General features: G+C 35.7%; 2 protein-coding genes across 2 annotated transcripts; one reads left to right on the top strand and one right to left on the bottom strand.

Annotated features, from left to right (window-relative positions):
- Nucleotides 1-492: 492 nt before the first annotated feature.
- Nucleotides 493-2,045, bottom strand: LOC121739516 (N-alpha-acetyltransferase 11). Its single transcript, XM_042132018.1, has 4 exons — nucleotides 1,908-2,045; nucleotides 1,173-1,497; nucleotides 943-1,091; nucleotides 493-754 (listed from the first exon to the last, which is right to left on the bottom strand). The coding sequence occupies exons 2-4, from the start codon at nucleotides 1,330-1,332 to the stop codon at nucleotides 521-523; spliced, it is 543 nt and encodes a 180-aa protein (XP_041987952.1). The 5' UTR covers nucleotides 1,333-1,497; nucleotides 1,908-2,045; the 3' UTR covers nucleotides 493-520.
- A 4,369-nt stretch (nucleotides 2,046-6,414) lies between these two features.
- LOC121739514 (myb/SANT-like DNA-binding domain-containing protein 4) lies at nucleotides 6,415-20,896 on the top strand. The gene is made up of 8 exons (XM_042132016.1): nucleotides 6,415-6,525; nucleotides 6,949-7,310; nucleotides 9,406-9,499; nucleotides 10,233-10,368; nucleotides 10,590-10,745; nucleotides 11,133-11,316; nucleotides 11,658-11,755; nucleotides 20,406-20,896. Exons 1-8 carry the CDS (start codon nucleotides 6,482-6,484, stop codon nucleotides 20,610-20,612), a joined length of 1,281 nt encoding a protein of 426 aa, XP_041987950.1. The 5' UTR covers nucleotides 6,415-6,481; the 3' UTR covers nucleotides 20,613-20,896.

Raw genomic sequence — 20,896 nt, 5'->3', positions numbered from 1 at the left:
TATAATTATTATGCATAGTGCAGTGGTCCCCGACCTTTTTTCATGCGGGCCCCAAACATGTTTTGGTCTTGGTGTCGCGGGCCCGGCCGCAACAAAGATTTTTTAGGGTGTGGAAAAAATGTAACGACTATCACGTAGACTACGTTATTTTGCCGGTGGGCGTGAATTTCAAAATAATTGTTTAGCATCACGCCGGCCACAAATAAAGCCCCGGCGGGCCGCGGGTATAGTGTATACCTTTATTAATTAAAATAATATTTAGTATTTTTTCTGGACCATATTAAAATTTTCACACATTATCCGGACCCCACCTACTTGCCGACCCCTGGTCTAGGCCCTAGGGTTAATACTGAACATTGCAGCATCTCTCAATCTATGTTAAATAAATTGTACAATCAAATATTGTCCAATACTATTGTAGGAGCAACATATTAGGTTATCTATTGTCTTAGCAATTTAAAATATGGCTAAACAAGTAAAAGGCATTACAAATTAATATAATTTATTGCAATATAAATGTTTAGCACTGTGATACAATAGTTGACTCTGATTTAATTTCTAGATTTTCTGATGGTGCAGTTTCAGTCTTGGTGTCAGTTGCGAAAGCACTGAGGTCTCTCATCATAGAGTAAGCATCTTCACCATCTGCATAGTATTTAGGCTCAATTTCGAGTATTTTGAAGCCGAGTGAGTTTGTGTACAGATTCAAAGCAGCTCTATTGCTTTTCCTTACATGCAGGGAAACATATTTGGCCTGGAAATTTAAAATAAGATTAGTACTTATATTAATAGCTCGTCTGTCAAGCGCCCAAAATGGGCGTCTTACCATAAGAGCATTTCGAAGCATTTTCGAAAATGGTTTGACAGTTCATGACAGATGAAAGGTTAACCACCTAGCCCAATTATAAATGCATGTTCTGTAATAAATAATAATTATGATACCTGAAAACATTCCACCATTGCTAGAGATGCCTGGTTCATCAGCTTTTGGGCTAAACCTAAGCGACGGTGGGACCTCTTCACAGCCAAAGATGTGATGTGTCCGTGACGATTATCTTCACCATCCTCTTCCATTTTTGCAAGGACATACCCTAAGACAGTATAACAATTATTATTAATTTCATTGTATGTTACTATCTACTTTAAGGTAAAGGAGTACCTATATATCTTACCAACTATGTGGCCTTTCTCATCTTCTGCTACATAGCTCAGTTGTGGCCAAGATAAACCATGATAGAAGTAATATTTCATTTGATAGTTTTCTGGTAAACACAACAAGTTGCAGTGCTGCATGTTCATGAGATCGCTTGGACGCGCGCATCGGATGTTCATTTTGAAATGTTTGATTTTGTATCTCCTTAAAAAATTAGTCCCTTCGGATTTTTTTCAGTTTCGGTTGCCGTGTCTCAGTAGCCGGCGGGGTATCTGACATACCACCCAGTAGCTCACGAACGAATCTGAATTTCGATAAACAACACTTCCAAACGATGTACCAGCCTGGAACAAAGAAAATTGTATTGTTTTGTATGACGTACTTTCTTTCTACGTGATATCGATGATAATTTCGTTGTATTATATTATGAAACAAGCCAATGGACTACTTACAAAACAATACAAATATAAAAACTAATATTACACTACATACGAAGGTTATAATAGCTAAAATCACTTCCTTCATTTCACTACTACTTAGAGAATTATAATTAATATGAACACCAGGTTTCGGAATGCATTTACCCGTTATATAAGTAAACTTAAAAATATAACGTGTTACTTCATAAAACTAAGATATTTTATCAGTTCCTTTGTTGGCTGTATAATGCTCCATGCGTGTTATAGTTTAGCTTGAAATTCCGCCATTTTGAAGCATACAAATAACTTAGTATTTGCTCAAATAACCATCTCACCTGGAAGTGATTTCTTGATAGCTTTTAGTTTTATTTTATTGTAAATTATGAATTAAGCCTGAAATAACTATTGTACAAAACGTAAAAACTGAAATAATACAAATTTTTACGTAATTTTTGCAGGTAGCAGACGTCACAATGACATCTGACATTTTTTTTCTTATTAGGGCACTTCGGCTATATAACCATGGCCAGTGGCCAGTAAAAATTGCATTGCTTTTTACGTGTGTTTACGGATTCTCATCACTTGAACTATAGTATAGTATAGACAAATAGAAATATTCAACAAAATAAAGGCACACTACTTGTATGAAAATAAGCACATAATGGCCACGCGATGACGGGCTAAGACTACATCTATACTATTATACTTAATCTATGGCTTTTTATCAATTACTACAGGGTTGCCAGATTGGGGGTTTTTTCGCAATTCTGGGGAAAATTTTGACTCTAGGCGAAAATTTGGGGAAACAGTATCTTTGGGGAAATATTTGGGGAAAATAAATACACTATGGGGATTTTTTGGGGTTAGCACTTCTAAAAAACCAAACAAATGAAACCAAATTCAAATTCAAATTCAAATTCATTTATTTTTGCGTATGTGTGTTACAATAATTTAGGTCTTATATTTGATATTAGGTTCAACACATAGGCCTTTGTTGGCATGCAAAATTAACAATAGAGAATTATTACAGTCTAAAACAGGTCATAAAAGAATTATACAGTCAACAATAATTAATATAATGTAGTAAAATGAATTCATTAATATTATTCTAAACTATTATGTATAAAAATGTCATTATTAAATTAAAATGTCAATGTAAATAGGTATGTAGTAATTTCTCCATAAAAATATTTAAAACATGTCATAGTACGTTATTCATTTAGAATAATATTATTATAACAATAGTAAATTAATTTTAAGTTTATTAGAAGTCGGCAATAAATTAGATACATATTATGTTTAAAATTTACATTCACGAAAGAGATCTTCGATAGTATAGAAGCATTTATCAACCAAATACTTTTTTAATTCATTTTTAAATCTTTGAATGCTGTCTATTTCTCTAAGACTCTGCGATAGTTTATTGTATATTTTAGTTGTCATACCAAAAACATTTTTTCTAATTAGGGTGGTTTTTGATTCAACACAACATAATTTGTCAGCTAGTCTTTTTGTGTTGAAACGCTCAAACAAATGTAGATTTGATCGCACAAATAATGCTACTTCGTATATGTACAAACACGGAAAGGTAAGAAGTTTATATTTTTTAAAATACGGCTGACAACTCTCAGTTGTACGTATATTGGCTATAATTCTGATACATTTCTTTTGCGCCTTAAATATATCTTCACGCATAGTAGAGTTGCCCCAGAATATGATACCATAACGAAGGGTAGAGACCACGAAACCATTGTAGGCCATTAACAAACCTTTTTCATTAACCACTTTAGAGGTAGTATATAGAGCATAGAAAAATTGATTTATTTTCCTACAGACATGTTCTGAATGTTTTACCCATTTAAGATCTTTTTCGATGTATATACCTAGAAATTTTGTAACTCCAATATCTTCAATTTTATCCCCATTATATTTGATATCTAATGTTTATAATAGAGGTTTTCTTTGCTGGAATTTCATTATTTGTGTTTTCTTTAGATTTATGAGTAAATTATTAGATGTCAACCAATTTATAATGTCAATTAAACTTTCATTTATGTCATTTTCGTAACTACCAAGATCATAACAGGTAAACACGACAGTACTGTCGTCCACGAATAGAGTCATGGGGTACTTTATGCAGCGAGGGAAATCGTTTATGTATATCAGAAATAAAAGAGGCCCCAGAACACTGCCCTGGGGCACGCCATATTCTAATTTTCGACGTTTTGAAGAGTATGTAAGCTCTGTTTTTGTTTTCGCACATATTCTTGTAATTTGAGTAATTTGGGTCCTATTTGTAAGAAAGGATTTTATCAAATTAAGGATACTTCCTCTTACCCCATATATATTCAATTTTTCTATTAGAATATCATGTCTAACGCAGTCAAAGGCTTTAGAGATATCCATATATAGAGCTGTCACCGGTATAGATTTGTCAATATTTAAGACTATTTTGTTTAAAAAATTGTAAATAGCTAAATTAATAGATAAATCCTTTCTAAATCCCTTCTGTTCTTCAGAAAATAGATTAAATTTTTCAAAATATGAATACAAAGTTTTATTTATAATTTTTTCTATAATTTTTGAGAAAACGGAAATAATAGCAATTGGACGGTAACACGTTACATCCTCTTTTTCGCCTTTTTTAAATAGAGGTTTGATTATGGCTGTTTTAAGCTCAGTAGGAAACCAACGTCCTTTTCATTCGATTAACATACTGGCAAATTTGTTGTTTGTTTGTTTTGGTTTATTTGGTCGAGTGCGTATAAGGCCTGACAGACGTACGAACTTAAATTACGCGGTTCGCGAATTTACTCGGCTCGCGTCGGTGACACACGAGAATCGCTCACACTGGATTACCATGCCCCCAGGCTCGCGGCTCGTGGCTCTTTGCTGACACACAGGCGATTAAGGCTGGTATAAATAGTCAGTACTCAAGATGTATCTCGGTCTCAAGACACGGTTCAGGCTCTGTGATTGGTTGGCTGTCAAAATTTGGACAAATCACAGAGCCGAACCGAGTCTTGAGACCGGGTCGCATCTTAAGTACTGACTATTTATACCAGCCTAACTCCTAAGATCGTCGAGCCATAGTCCGCGTACTTACACGCACGTCTGTCACACCCTTAAAAAAATTGTCTCGTTGGTCGAGCGAGCGATCATGTGTTGTGTATCTGTTTAACTGTCGAGTGATTGAAACTACTAAATCGAATAAAAGTAGTTTCAATTTTATATTCGGTTTTTTTTCTGTAACAAAGCGATTGGGGATTTTTTTTTTTGAAAACGTATCATTTTGGGGAAATATAAAAATCAGTTTGTGGGAAATCGAAAAATTGCATCTAGCAACACTGAATGACTAGTGCAACATGTATACTAATTGGAATAATGAGTGGACACGAACCAGTGTGAATAAGGGTAAATTATACTATTTTGATATCCAGAATAGTATCCCGGTTAAACCCTGGTTTTCTAAATTTAAAGAAGCAAGCAAAACAGTGTGCTCAACAGTTTGCCGAATCAGACTGGGTCACTGCTGTTCACCTGTTTTCTTAGCCAAGATTAGGGTTAGAGACAGTTCCCTTTGTGAGTGTGGCATAGACGAGGGCACTTTAAATCACATTTTTTTCTCTTGTCCAAAGTACCAATCCTCTCTATATGATATTCTTCCTCCTAACATCCCTCGCCCTAGCAATTTAAAATCCGTGTTATCCTTTGTAAATACTCCCTTTGTAAAAACTTTGTGTACATAATAAATACATACTAACCAAATTTTAAGGTGTGGTACTAACTCTTCATGTTTGTGTTTGTTTTAGGTTAAGGAATTGTCAACAGACACCGTACGCCTTTCATAATTACCGTACCCTTGTTTTTCCACAAAACCTCACATAAGGCAGAGTATTCGTCAACGCACTCTGATGGCCCCTCTTCAAGATGGGCCAGCGCTGGGCGATCGAATGGCGCATGCGATAGCTATGCAATGGTCGCAACGCCTCTACATGATGGCCGTGTTCAGTTGTGTTGTGATCTAAACGTCGTTCAAGAAGGACGTGTAAGCATTAGCCATTACGGCAATGCAAAACGTGCATTTTTAATAATTTATGACTTCACCAGATGACCCGGTGAACTTCGTATCACCCTAATACGAACCTTCTCTTGAATTCTACGAATAATTATTTCGAGCCTAAAATTAAAATAATGGTTTATGGTAGTGATGATGATGATAATGATGAATGTAATAATAGCATAGTATACTTTTCGTTCTTAAAACAACGCTGAAACTCCCAAACTTGGATCTTTAAAAAGTCAAATGTTATGTATTGTAATTTGTATAAGCTATTATTATTTTAAAGTTTCATTAAAATTCGTTCAGTATTTCTTGAGTAAAAGAGTAACAAACATCCATACAAACTTTCGCCTTTATCATATTAATATAGCTTCATTCATTATGAGAACACGTACTCGTCATTTTGAATGAAATTCGTAAATTGTAATACGAATTACGACGTCCTCGCTCGACCGCGGCCAGGCATCGACTGTCGTATCGCCAACGTGTAGAGTAGAGGCGTACCGCCATCGCTGGGCCATCATCCTTTGATGTGCGGCCGAAAAACCGACACTGCCGCCATTCCACGACCAGTGCTGGCGCCATCGACCATCCTACGCCACTACGTCCTCCCCACGCTGGGCCATCGTGATGACCCACTACGCTGGCCCGTCGTGAAGAGCCGCAATCACATTGGCGATTCACCAAGGAGCCATATTTTAAAAGAAGAAGAAGAAGATCAATGACTAGGGAATCATCTAGTGGGAATCTCAATGCTATTCCTAAGTAGTCTGTGGTCAATGCTGTTTATAAAATAAGTGATTTTTGTATTATTTTATATAGTTTATTTCAGTTTTTGTTATTAAAATGAATGTAGACGAAGACGACTCGTCGGATAATGTTCATGTTTCGTAAGTTATAAGTATTTTATAATTTAAAATTAACAATTTTCTTTAAAACTTTCTATCGGTAAAAGTCGGTTCTGCGTGCACATTTCTTTAACTTAAAACAGACAATAACATTTGCCAAAATGCAAAAAGGGCCAAAAATATTTTATAATTTTACCTATTGTCATGGATATATCCATATATGAATAAATTAAGGCTATTTTCTCATGGAATTACTTATTCACGAAGCATCCCTATAGTAAAGTGTCTTCTACCGACTATTGCGGGTACCTACTACCTTCTCCAGTTCAGCAATAGTTAACCCTTTTGGACATAAGTTTTAGCCAAAACATGTGGAAACTTATGTTTATTAAATGGACCAAATGAACCAATTTTATAAAACTTTTGTAGATCATTAATGAAACAATTTAAAATTTGTTATTACAGGCAAAGGAGTCCTACTTTCAGCAGAGCAGAGGTAGAAACACTCGTCAGAATAGTTGCAGAATACAAAACTATAGTTCTTAACAAATCTACAAATTCACTTGCAAACCACGCTAAAGAAGTTGCATGGAGTAATATTGCAAAGGCTTTTAACAGTAAAGGCTTCAAAAATGAAAGAGCACCAGAAACTTTGAAAACTAAATGGGATAACCTTAAAAGAGAAGCAAAAAAGTTGTCGTTGAATGTACTGAGCTGTGATTTGAATGATAAACAGTTTCTCAACCAAGTTATTATATTAATGAATGAAAGTGACAGCTTTGGCCCAATTGATCCAAGCCAAGTGCCTCTTGAGTCTAAGGAAAATGGTACAAATCACCTTTTTTATTATCTGCTTAAATTAGAACCTAACAAATTTTGTATCAAGTCAAAACTATTAGTACCTATACAGTTTTTAAAAAATTGCAAAATGAATATTAATCAAAAACAATATTTTTATTATACAATGTGTCCCGACACCGGTGTCCGATCCTTTAATGTCATGATCTATGGTATCTTTTATCGACAAATTGGCTCTCAATTTTTCTCTCTCTCTCACGGTTGTAAAATGGCAGCCATTTTAGTTTTTCTCGGGCTTTCACACTAATCAGACCAGTACTTCTCATGTAAATATCCTATGAAGATAAAAAAGGTCTCATTTGATAGCTTAACTTGTGGACTACGCTTACACAGGCAAAATGTTATAAAATTCGTGGAATTAAACATAGAAAAAATAAATTTAAGAAAAAAAAAATTGTGTATCTTCTAATTAATGGCTTTTTGTGAAAAATCTAGCTCATTAAACTGATACTATTTTGTTTTAAAAAGATAGAGGAAGTTTTCATCTTAACCCTCCGTGTACTATAGGTGACTAATCTCATCATGCTGTACTAAGTGGGGTATGACATACCCCAACAATGAAAGGCAGTTAAATTCGAAAAATTGTTCCTTGTGATTGTAAAATAATAAGTAATATATTTAAATATCTAATAATGAATTGGTTTAAGTAAAGTAAATTCAATTTTACATTATAAAATATATTTATACGTTGGAGAGCCATGCTTCGGCACGAATGGGCCGGCTCGACCGGATAAATACCACGTTCTCACAGAAAACCTGCGTGAAACAGCGCTTGCGCTGTGTTTCGCCGAGTGAGTGAGTTTACCGGAGGCCCAATCCCCTAACCCCTACCCTATTCCCTTCCCTACCCTCAACTATTCCCTTCCCTTCCCTTCCCTTCCCTACCCTCCCCTATTACCCTATTCCCTCTTAAAAGGCCGACAACGCACTTGCAGCTCTTCTGATGCTGCGAGTGTCCATGGGCCACAGAAGTTGCTTTCCATCAGGTGACCCGTTTGCTCGTTTGCCCCCTTATTTTATAAAAAAAAAAACATTTTATAAGCAAAAGTCCAAAAACTTGACTTTTTCTTAAAACTGTAAAGTGTAAAACTATGAAATCTTTTCTTCAGTACAAAAATCAATTGGATATTTAGTTTTAACCTAAGTATTTATAATATCAATTTAAAATAAACAATATGAAATAGATCTTGGTCACTTACGTTTCCGTAATATTGACAGTTATTGAGACAGAAAAATTAGTACTTATGTAAAATACATAATATGGACATATTATATTTTTTGCAAATGTGCCCTGTATTCCTATATATTAGTATAGGCCATATCTGGTATCCCTGATTTGATCTTCATTACCAGCCGATTCTTGTTTGAAACTCATTAGCTCAGCGTCACAGTCATCATCTTCTTCAGTCAGTGCTCGTAAAATATATTTTTTTCGATAACTGAGACATTTTTAGCAAAAGTTATACCAGCAAATAATATTTCATCAAGCTAAACACCAAATTAAACATAAATAAATAAACACAAAGGAAGTTACACTTACATTTTTAGCTACGTGCTGTACTAGGTGGGGTATGTGATACCCAAGCGCACTTTAATCACATTTAACAGAATTGGTGATAAACATAGAACTGAATATTTGGTAGGAATTAAAACAGCAATGTCTTATTTGCAGCTATTGAGTAAACCAACTCGCATACTTTTTTCGTTTAAAAATGCTATCAATTTTTTTAGCGCTGGGGTATGTCATGGGTCCCCAACTCGTACACGGAGGGTTAAATAAATTCTGTACTTCAATGCTCTAAGTCAGATAGTTTAGAAGTTATAACGATTTTCTTATGAAGTATAGGTCATATTAGTATGAAGTCAGAGAAATTTTTTTTTCAAAGGTTGGAAAATGTATGGTTTCCGTAAAATTCTAAATTTATGCGGGTGAAGCCACATGGAACGTCTATTTTTTTAAATATATAATATAATATTATATACATTTTGTAATTTTTGAAATGCTAATAGTTGTATTTTGTTGTTACTTGTTATGTTATTAAAAACATTATGTATGTATTTTAGATGGTGAAAATCAAAACAAAAAATCATGGGAGGATGAAAATAACAAGATAACCGCACAATTGATATCTTATGGGAGAAGCCGACAAAAAAATAAGTAAGTTACTGAAATTTATATTCTACATAAACAATGATACCTAACTATAAAAACAAAATCATAAAAAAAACTAGATCAAAATCGGTCCACCCATTTGGATGCTACGATGCCACAGACAGACAGACAGACACGTCAAACTTATAACACCCCTCTTTTTTGTCGGGGGTTAGGTTAGGTTAGGGAAGGGAATACTTTGGTCGAGAAACCAAGAATTACAATTTTTTCTTATTTCAGTATTTACCTACCTAGTACCTACCTAGGTTATGGCCGATTTACACGGGTGACTAAAGCCGCATGATTTCCGCCGCACGGCGAATGCCTACGCCGCATGCGGCAAAAGTCGCAAGCCCCAAAGTCATGCGGCCGATGGCCGCACGACACGGCTGGTGACTAAAATCGACCGTGCAAAACGCTCAGTAGCAAGCGATCGCTTGCTACGAATACTACTGGTGACTTGCCGGGTGACTAAAATCGACCCGTTAGTCACCCGTGTAAATCAACCATAATCAACTAATCAGACAAGCAATAAATACCAGTAAATCAATTTTCTTGGTTATTTATTTGTTTGTATGAAATAGCCTACAAAACTACTGAAGCTATTTTGATGCAATAGAATGTAGACTACAAAGAAAAATATACTGTTTAATGTAGGAAATTCTATGTTTTCTTTACATTTCATTTGTGGAGTATCTCGAGCATATAATAATGATGAAACAATTTCTTCATTTTACAGAACAAAGCGGTCCCTTAATTTTTCACCCCAAGAGATCAATCTTTTGTTAAAATGTATAAAATCAGAACAAGATCACATATTTTTGAGCGACATAACAAGTCGCTCCACTAAATTAAAAAGGAATGCTTGGGCTAAGGTACATTTATTTAGGTTTATATTTCTCTTGATATTTATTGTTTTCCATCGTTACTTTCTTTCTTTTAAATATAGCATGATTAATCAAGAACTTTATTTTAAAAATCCATAATAAAAATTAAATTAATAAACGAAAAATGTACAAAAAGCATGTTAATTAATAAGTATTTTGATGCACTATTAGTTATTACATAATATAAATAATAATTATTATTTCATCAGGTGACATATATTTACAACAAATTGAGCACCCAAAAGAGGTCAATGAAGACCCTTCGAACTAAGTTTGACAATATGAAAAAAAAGGCAAAAATTAGGTTAACTAAGGAACCTTTTGAAATTAAGCTTGAAAATTTACATGAAGATACAGATGTGAAGGTGGGTACAATCTTTTTAGAATATGTATATTACGCACTGCACACAATATAAGATTGCTCAGCAAAATTTAAATAAAACATCTCTGCTCGTCAACAAGCTCCCTGCCTGTAAATTGCTCGACATAATGTTGTGTGCAGTGGTAAAAAAAATATGAATGTGTACGACTAAAAAGCGTAAATGCCAAAGTGAATTTATTCAAAGAAAGTGCTGCCTAGTAGCATCTGAAATTCACAACTCTGTATTACTTGACATGTCTTACCACCTTTGTAAATGATTTTCCACAAAGTTGGCAACACATGCCATCCATAGTCCATACACATTCCCCATAATTCCCTATATCCATTAAAACATCATATTTCACATTTACAAACAAAACTTTTTTTCTAGGTAAAAAGTGAGCCACTGTTTGAGGTCACATTTGAAAAAGAAAGCAGCCCAGAAGCAGTAAGTGATGATGAGCAAAACAACTGTATTGTTGAGCAGTTAGATGATGATGATTATCATGAAACGGAGAATGGACTCAGAAGTCCAGACCCTCTGAGTATAATTTTAAACGGAGACTCTGGAATCGGTAAATATGTATTTTAATAATAATAATATGAAAAATATTTTACAGTCATAATGCGATGTAGCGTTGTTTAATAATAATATTACTTTTTTTGAAAACCAAACATATATTTCCCTATTCTACTCGAAACCTGCATAGCAGTAATACTTGTGTGTGTGCCTAGTGCCTACATGGTGCTTGCGTGCCTGAGTGCGTGCGTGTAAATAAAAATCATGCGTTATATTAGCGAATTTTTGATCCAAGCACTTAGACAGTCGACAATAATTTTTAATTTTTGTAACGCACAAATCACAATTAAGTTAAGAAAAATTGTTATTCTATTTTTGTATTGATATATGTTTCAGAATCCATCAACAATTTTGGTAAATTTACTCAAGCACAGGATAAGGAAGCTGACAATATAAAGTTAGAAATATTGAAGAATCAACTAGAGACGGCGAAAGTAAGTATTTATTTTCAACCGACTTCTTAGTTTTAATTATTTCTATACTCCGTTGCGTTAAATTTCGTTTATCGCGTGGGGAATGTACATTTTTCCGAGATAAAAAGTATCCTATGTCCTTTGCCAGGTCTCAAATTATCTCCATACCAAATTTCAGCAAAATCGGTTCAGCAATTTGGGCATAGTAGTCAAGTAGTAACAGACAGACAGACATACTTTCGCATTTATTTATAATATTAGTAAGTATGGATAAACCAGGTTTAAAACAAAAATATAAATTCATTTTGCAGTCATGGCCTATGAGTGCATTTAGACTCGCAGGACTGTTTTAGCCCGGCCGCACATTGTCCGAATTCTGATCAGAAACAGTTGAATTTCGCCGGACCGCCGCGCGCCACCCCGAACACTATCCGAAATATCCTTCCGGCGAGTTCGAGCTCACTCGGCTCAGTACAAAATGTAAGAGACAGCGCGGACGTTCAACTGTTTCTGATCAGAAATTTCGGACAATGTGTGGCCGGGCTTAGTGCAGCAGTGTGCACAGGAATCTGACACAGGTTAAGCAGTGTAGTTGGTCACTGAACAAAGTCTAACCTTTAATGGTATTACTAACTGCATAATGAATCCAGGCAACAATTTACAAATACTAATTTCCAGACTGTTATCACGGCCTATATAATATGAATAATACTAATAGCGCGATCTAGCTTACGCCGGCAACGCAGCTAGCGACATCTATTGATAACATTGTGAACTTATTACTTTTAACAGTCACAAAAACTTTTTCTTTTATACTTATAGATTTTTAGCATAGCCAACAGAACGTTCCGATGTAAATATCATGTAGATGCAAGATTTCTGCCACCTCAAATATCTTATAGAAATCAAAAAACGCACTTTTTAATATTAAACTGTTAAATGTACTTAAGTACAAACTTTCAAATTAATGTTAAAATGAAAAAATCTTCTTAGAAAACTATCTAGTAAATATACTGGCGCAACCAAAAATAATAATATGTAACAGACAACAGTGCTCAATCACATGAAAAAAGCAAATGACTTTGAATGGTCTCCCAAAACACAAAACATTTCTGCTATGTAAACAAATGATAACCTTACTAAAGAAGAATGCAGAATGTGCATACGTAATTAATTAATTAGATTTCCGTCTATTATTTTTACTCGGATTATAGGCAAGAACATTATCCGATAACTCGCGCGCCGGCCAAGCCGTCGGCCGCACCTCCAGTGATTCCAACTCTTCAAAAAATTTCCCCTAAAGCAACTTGAAAACCCACTGAATTTCAATCAGAACTCCCCAACTAGAATTCAAATATAATTTATCACTTGGGGTGCTTTCCACTAAGATATCAAAACGCTGAAAATACTACTTCAGCCGACTGAAATTGTTGTGGTCGTGGAGAAAACGTCACTCATGGCGTCATTTTTATATAAAAATAGTACTAAAAACGAAATAAATATACATTTTTGCTTCAAAAATTTTACGCCCAAGAATATCCCCACATATTTTTACTCCCTAAAATACTCACTGTATATTTATTTTTTCCTACTAAAAGTGGGAAATCCCTATAGTTGGCAACACTGCTGGGCTCTGCCGCAGGACTTTCAGTACAGATATTCATGTTTGTTTGCGTTGACGAACTGTGTACGGACACGAAAATCTTAACGCATACATAAGTCTAGGGTCTGTCGCGCGCGGGCTGAATGTCTGCTTTAGAATCTCTGAGAGATAAATTTAAAGAAATTGGTATTCTAACTGTTGCTTCTCAATACATTTTGGATAATGTAATATATGTTAGAAAAAAATATAAATAAATTTAAAGTTAAAAGTGACATCCACTGTAGAAATACTAGAAATAAGCACAAGCTGGACATGCCAGTGATCAGACTTAGTAAAGTCAGTAAATCTTTTAAAGGTCAATGTATACGCCTTTACAATAAAATCCCAGAAAACGTTCAAAATCTTTCCATTAATAAATTTAAAAAAGTAGTCAAAGAGCGTTTGTGTGCCAAAGCTTATTATAAGGTCAATGATTTCATAGAAGATGGCACATCTTGGGAGTAGGATGGCTTCTTGCTTGGCTACTTCTACATTATTATATTATGACTTACAATTATGTATGTTGACATTGTATATAATATTAAGTTACAAAATTGTAAACTTTATTTTAAAAGAATAATTTTTCTCTCACTTTTTAGGGTTCCGTACCTCAAAAGGAAAAAACGGAACCCTTATAGGATCACTTTGTTGTCCGTCTGTCCGTCTGTCAAGACCCTTTTTCTCAGGAACGCGTGGAGGTATGAAGCTGAAATTTATATCAATTACTCAGGTCTACTGTCCCTTGAAGCTGTGAAAAAATCAAACTTCTAAGCCAACGCAATCAAAAGATACAGCCGTTTATGCCGCAAATTTTCGACACTTGCAAGGGAATCAAAACCTACAGGGTGCTTCCCGTGAACTCAGAATCTTGAAATTTGGTACGAAGCAACGTCTTATAGCATAGATAAAGGAAAAATTACGAAAACCATAAATTTTTAGTTACATCACATAATATATTTTTTTTTAATAATTTTAAACTTACTACCCATTTCCTCATAAACGCGTAGAGGTATTAAATTGAAATTCATACCAAATACTCAGGTCTATAATACCTTTAAGCTGTCGGAACCCTCGGTGCGCGAGTCCGACTCGCACTTGGCCGGTTTTTTTTGGTAAAAAGTGGAACCCGTGCGAGTTTCTTACGCCGGTTCTTCTCGCCGGGGTAGTTCCCGAACCGGTGGTAGGCATCAGGTAGACATTCTGAAAAAATTTGATTCAAATTTACTCAGAAATAAAACATTTTTTATTTATTATTATTTAAGGAAGGCTAAATATTTTAGTAAACTCGATATAAAGAATGCGTCTCACTACTCGGTTATCACCACAATTCCAGGAGTCTCACAGGCTCGACAACACACGATATTTACGGGTCACAGGCGCACGTCCGCTCTCGCCCTTGGCTCTCGCTCTAGTGACGTGCGTCTCACCCTACCGTGAGCACGAGACGGTGTTTATAACTATTAGGATAGTTATACAAATAAAGTACGAACACTACATCCCTTCCTTATTAAAACTTTAATAATAATAAAGATACTATACTAACATAATTACAAATCAAAATTAATCATATTCTAAATTTTGCTCGGTCTCTTCTGTTCCTTTAATGGCCTTCCACTGTCCTTCTACTCTTTTTAGATGAACGACATTCCTCCTTAACATCTGCCCTGTTTCCTCGTTCCTGACTGTCACATCTCCATCTTTAGCTCTTTCAACTATATGAGGTGTCGGGTTATAATTTGTGGTAAGCTTATTACCTTTATCCATTTCTTTTATATACACTTTTTCCCCTTCGTTTAAGTCTAAATTGTTTGCTCCTCTTCTCTTATCGGCATATTCTTTTCCTTTTCCTTTTTTCTCCATATCTCTATCTCTGACTTCGGAATCATCTTCTTTGTTAATGTCCTGAATAGCGGGGATTTTATCTCTATTCTGTCTCTTGAAGAATAGATCCGATGGTGTTTTCCCAGTCACAGAATGCGGTGTGGAATTGTACATCATGAGATATTCCCACAGGGTTTCCTGCAAGTTTTTCTTCTCAATTTTTCCAATTTTTAGGCGCTTTAAAATGTCGCGATTTTGCCTCTCTACTTCGCCATTTTGCTGAGGCCAGTAGGGGATAGTGTGGAATAATTTAATATTACACTCGTCACAAAATCCCTTAAACTCCTCACTCACGAACTGTCGTCCGTTGTCTGCAGTTATAGATGAGGGATAACCTAACCGACTAAATATTTCCTTTAGCAGTTTAATTATTTGTGTGCTGGTGATATTTTTTGTAATTTTAACTTCTTTATAGCGGCTGTAATAATCAACTATCACCAAAATGTACTCATTACTGGGTAGTGGGCCCAATAAATCAATTGCTACATCTACCCAAGGTGCTTCCGGCAAGCTGCGTCGCTTCATAGGGACGGGTGGATTTGGTAATCCAACTAAAGTACATCCTTTGCAGCTCTTTACTAAGTTTTCGGCATCCTTATCTATTCTCGGCCACCATACTTTGCTTCTGAGGCGTCCTTTCATGGCAACAATTCCCGGATGTCCTTCATGTGCGGCATCTAAAACTCTCTTACGGAGATTTGAAGGTATGACCAGCCTATTCCCACGTAACAGTATGTTTCCGAAAAAGCACAATTCTGTTTCAAAAATTTTATAAGGCTTAGCGCTGTCATCCCAGGCGTTACTGTTTATTCCTGTTTTCACATTTAAAATTTCAGGGTCTTCACTGGATTGTTTTTCTAAATCTGCCATGGAAACCGCCATAGGTCTTGCGTTCTCAACAATATGGTGGACGTGATCATGACCTTTGGTCTTATAACAATCGGAGGTTTTGCATAACCTCGATAAGGAATCTGCAATATTAGTTTTTCCAGGTTTATACTTTATGTTGTACCGGTATGCCTGTAGTCTCAAAACCCATCTTTCTATCCTGGCACAAGGCTTTGATTTGGCTCCAAATAAAACTTCTAATGGCTTATGGTCGGTAATTAAGTCAAATTCTTTGCCAAACAAGAATAAATTAAAATGCTCTATAGCCCATACTAGGGCGAGGGCTTCTTTCTCAGTTTGGCTGTAGCGCCGCTCACAATCTGTTAGTGTACGATTTCCATAGGCAATGATTCTAGATCCTTTAGAGTCGATTTGAACTAACACAGCTCCCAACCCTACAGGGCTAGCGTCAGCAATGACCTGAGTTCTATCGTTGACATCATAGTATCCTAAAGTCTGGATTTCGGAAAGTATCTTTTTTATTTTTTCAAAAGCTTGATCTTGTTCTTGTCCCCAAAACTGTTCAATATTTACGTTTTTTCCAAATTTCTGTCTCAACAGCTTTTTTAAAGGTTCTGTCATCGTAGCGAGATTTGGTATCCATTTGTTAATATAATTTACAAGTCCCAAAAAACTTTGCAGTTCCTCAATAGTTGTTGGAGCTCTGAATTTAGAAATACTTTCGACATATTTATTTAAAGGCCTCACGCCATCAGGGGTGAGTTCATGTCCAAGAAAATTTACTTTTTGTACTTTATATAAGCATTTGTTTTCATTCAGAAGAACGTTGTTCTGTTTTAAAACCTGAAGTACATTTTGCAGACGAGTGTCATGCTCTTGCTCATCACAGCCGAATATTAAAATATCATCAATGAAATTAATGACTCCTTCACATTTCAGAAGCATCTGCATGCCTTGACCTTGAGCCATACCGTCGCGTTCGCACTTCGCGCCTTCGATGCTATTTTATTTTAGGCGTTTTAAATGTATTCATTTTCATTTTTTTCTACTATATTTTTTACTATTAATATTTAATAATTAACGTCATGAGTCACCTGAAAACGTACGATAGTTAAATTAAAATATCTGTGAATGGCAAGTAATGCGCTGCATTTCTGCCTTCAAGGAGTGCACGCCCCTGGCTTAGTGTGTGGAAAAACAGAACTTAATGCATCAAATGACAGCTATTTCACTCATGCTCCTACCAATGTCATTAATTCACTAATCAGTTAATCCTTCTATGCCATAATATCAAGGCAATGCCAACAAACACGTTTGTATAACTTTGAAACAAAGGCCTGAGCAAGGGAGATGTCACGTGGGGGAGCCATGCTTCGGTACGAATGGGCCGGTTTGACCGGAGAAATACCACGTTCTCACGGAAAACCGGCGTGAAACAGCGCTTGCGCTGTGTTTCGCCGAGTGAGTGAGTCAACCGGAGGCCCAATCCCCTAATAGCGGGGGGTAGGGAAGAGAATAGATTCCCTTCGCTATCCTCCCCTATTCCCTTCCCTTCCCTTCCCATTACTACCCTCCCCTATTACCCTATTCCCTCTTAACAGGCCGGCAACGCACCTGCAGCTCTTCTGATGCTGCGAGTGTCTATGGGCGACGGAAGTTGCTTTCCATCAGGTGACCCGTTTGCTCGTTTGCCCCCTTATTTCATTAAAAAAAAATCAGTAACACTGCGTGGTAAAAAGAGACGTGTTACATGACAGGAGAACAAAATTTTTTCATCTGTTTGATGTCCAGTTGGCACTTATTGGCACATTGACAATTTAATCTCTAAGGGTGGGTTGCACCAACTTACTTTAACCGATTCATAGTCTAAGCGATAAGTTGAGAATGGAGAAATGTAATAGAGATAAGGGTCTTAAAAATACGTGCGATAGCTCATTAGATTCGGGAAGACGTCTAGAAAAATGTATCAGAGGCGTGTTTATTATTATTATTATTAGCACACAAAAAAATTCAAAATTTATAAGCAAATTAGGTTGCAAAAAAAAGTATTACGTTTTTTGTTAAAAACTCCGAAACTATTAACATTCAAGAAATTTAAAAAAAAGATTCTTAAAGAGGAGGAAATTTCCATACAAAAACTCCCAACTCCCGGAATTCCATCTCTATTATTTATAATTTTAATTTAACGCTGCAAGTAGGCCTCCGCGCGGCATTTTTAGGTAGCGCGCGCGGCTTCAAAACCGAGCACGTCCACTAATTATATTTTTTAAGGTATTGAATATTAATTTAAAAATTTAAAAAACTTATGCTGTATTCCAAGATTCCGAACACTTCAAAGAAATCGCTCCCGTTGGAAATTTAACTAAAAGTAAATTTTTCAACAAATTAGACAAATGTTAACTAACGAAATTTTTTCGAACTTTCGTCCTCATTGTACTATCAGAGAAGTTGATTCCTATGCAGATGGCAGACCTAAGTAATTTGGTCGCGTTATGTCATACCCATAACCCAGCCGACAGATTACAACTTATATTGAAATGACATATTCCGGCCAAATGACGTAGGTCCGTCAACTGCATAGGAATCAATTTCCTCGATGGTACATTAAAAAAAATGTTTAAATAATTTTCGTAAAAATGTTTCACTTCGTGGAGTCCTTCATATAAACACACTTTAGGAGTTTCTCTGTCAGTGTTGCGGTCCACACGGTGGTTATTGCTCGCGGAGTAAAACTATCGAGCAAAACCGTATGTGAGTACTTAGCTTTAGAAAGATTCTTGTGTACTCGTAAGTGTATACATAAACAAATAACACACAGACGTAAATCAATTTCGGTTTCGTTTGACAGCTCGAGATTGTTGCTCTATTTCGCTAGGTATATTAACTCTATGGTACAACTTAAGAGGATACAACAGGGGCTAGAGAAATGAAAAAAAAGTACGTGTAATATCTATAGCTGTCTCCCTTACCTCAAGCCTATACCGCAGAACGCGATAGAGACAACTGCAGAAAATCCAGAAAATCAACGATTCGTTGTCCCCTGATTCCTTCTCCAAAACTTAACCGATTTAAGTACTTTTTTCATTAAAGATTAAAAAAAGGCTTGAGCTGTGTTCCTATGTTTTGCTTTTTTTGTATAATCTAGCCAAATCTGTTTTCTGGACGTTTGAACACAGTGGAAAATCTGGCCATTTTTTTGGGTTTTTGAACGTTCATATCTTATTTAATAATTAAATTATGAAAAAAAAGAAAACATAGGGACATTGTATTAGTGGCCGTAGATATTCAGGAAAAAAATTATAACTCTACTAGCATTATCCAGGGAGGAAACAGGGGACAACGTTTGTATGGAAAAAATGGCGGTGTGGAATCCTCTTAACAGGTAAATATAAATAACTTTTTGTGGCGTTGTCATGATAAGACATGGTTTTGACGTGCGCCATTAAAAGTTTTGCGGCGCATGCGTCGCCGAACACGGGCAGCGCCCGTTTCGACGACCTCTGCGGCTCAGTGGTGAGCGCGTTGGTAGCTCAAGCCGGGGGTCGCGGGTTCGAATCCCGCCGACTTTTGAGTCTTTCCGCCATGTTTCCGCTACGTCCTTATTATTAATTATTTTCATGGTTATGATTAATTATTTATTTTCACTTTGTCAAAAATTCAGCCTTCGGATTTTCCTTGACATTGCAAATATACTAACTTGTATCAAAATTACCAAACCGAAATATGTAAATAAAAGTTTGTATTATGATTCATGTTTTTAGCTTTGACAGATAATAATAATTATTAACCTGGTAAATTAAGAAGAAATATTATAGCGTAACAAATGTATGCGATCAGTGATATTTTAATTTGGTCGCATTATCTACTATTATACTACTATGGAAGAAAGTGACACATTGCAGCAAACATGTCGTATTAATCTTGTACATTGCAATTTCATCGCCTTATAACAAGAATTCAATAATGTTATAGGTATAAAAACCTATAACAAGAATGAACGAATTGATAGTTGTTCACTCGTTGTTCACTTAACATTTACTAATCCGCTGTTAAATTTTTACTGTGGGACATAAGTATTTTAACAGTCTGTTTAATTTTCCAAGGTCCGTTAAGTAATGCCTTGTTAGGATTTAACAAATAGAGGTTGGTGAAATTGGGTCTAAATATATGTATTTCCGTTGTCTGGTACCTGTAACACAAGTCCTTTAGGTTCTTAGCATGGGGCCAGACTGACGTGGTGTGAAGCGTCCATAGATATTATTATTATATTAGCATTGATTAGTGCTTATTCATTTCCAGATTGAGAGACAACGAATGGCAGAGAAAGTGGAATCAGAGCGGAGAGAACAAGAGTCCAGAGATTTGGAAATGTCCATGCGACTGCGGACGGCCAGGCTTGAGCTAGTAGCGGCTGAGGCCAAGCTGCCCTCCAACCATCCTGCACTGGAATATAAACATAATGAGACTAAAGCCAGGGAATACATGCAGCAGTTTAGTAACACCTGATTTAAATAATTATGCACTTTACGTGGCCAGCGGCTTGTATAAAATTTTTTGAAATGCGATTGGGTTTTTATAGGCTTTGTAGGTTTTATTTATTAATAACCTATAAAATAGTTACAACGCAAAATATGCCGTTTAACAAAAGGTAGATTATTGATAACATTATCACAAGAACTTGGGCAAATAGTGTGTGTTTACTATAACCCATAATACTGGCCAGTGTTTGTGATGTCATATATGAAGACATGAGTGGAAGGACACGTCAAGTAACATTTTGTAAAATACGA

Source organism: Aricia agestis, chromosome Z, assembly GCF_905147365.1.
Source record: "Aricia agestis chromosome Z, ilAriAges1.1, whole genome shotgun sequence".
In the NCBI taxonomy this organism is placed as follows: domain Eukaryota; kingdom Metazoa; phylum Arthropoda; class Insecta; order Lepidoptera; family Lycaenidae; genus Aricia; species Aricia agestis.
The sequence above is the reverse complement of the archived record's forward strand: the minus strand, read 5'-3'. Positions and strand labels throughout refer to the sequence as shown.

Coding starts and splice junctions, on each gene's coding strand:
- LOC121739516 (XM_042132018.1), bottom strand. CDS start 1,332: ATGAACATCCGATGCGCGCGTCCAAGCGATCTCATGAACATGCAGCAC. Junction 1,092..1,172: donor TGAGAAAGGCCACATAGTTG/GTAAGATATATA, acceptor ATACTGTCTTAG/GGTATGTCCTTGCAAAAATG. Junction 755..942: donor CAATGGTGGAATGTTTTCAG/GTATCATAATTA, acceptor TTAAATTTCCAG/GCCAAATATGTTTCCCTGCA.
- LOC121739514 (XM_042132016.1), top strand. CDS start 6,482: ATGAATGTAGACGAAGACGACTCGTCGGATAATGTTCATGTTTC. Junction 11,317..11,657: donor AAACGGAGACTCTGGAATCG/GTAAATATGTAT, acceptor TATATGTTTCAG/AATCCATCAACAATTTTGGT. Junction 11,756..20,405: donor ATCAACTAGAGACGGCGAAA/GTAAGTATTTAT, acceptor ATTCATTTCCAG/ATTGAGAGACAACGAATGGC.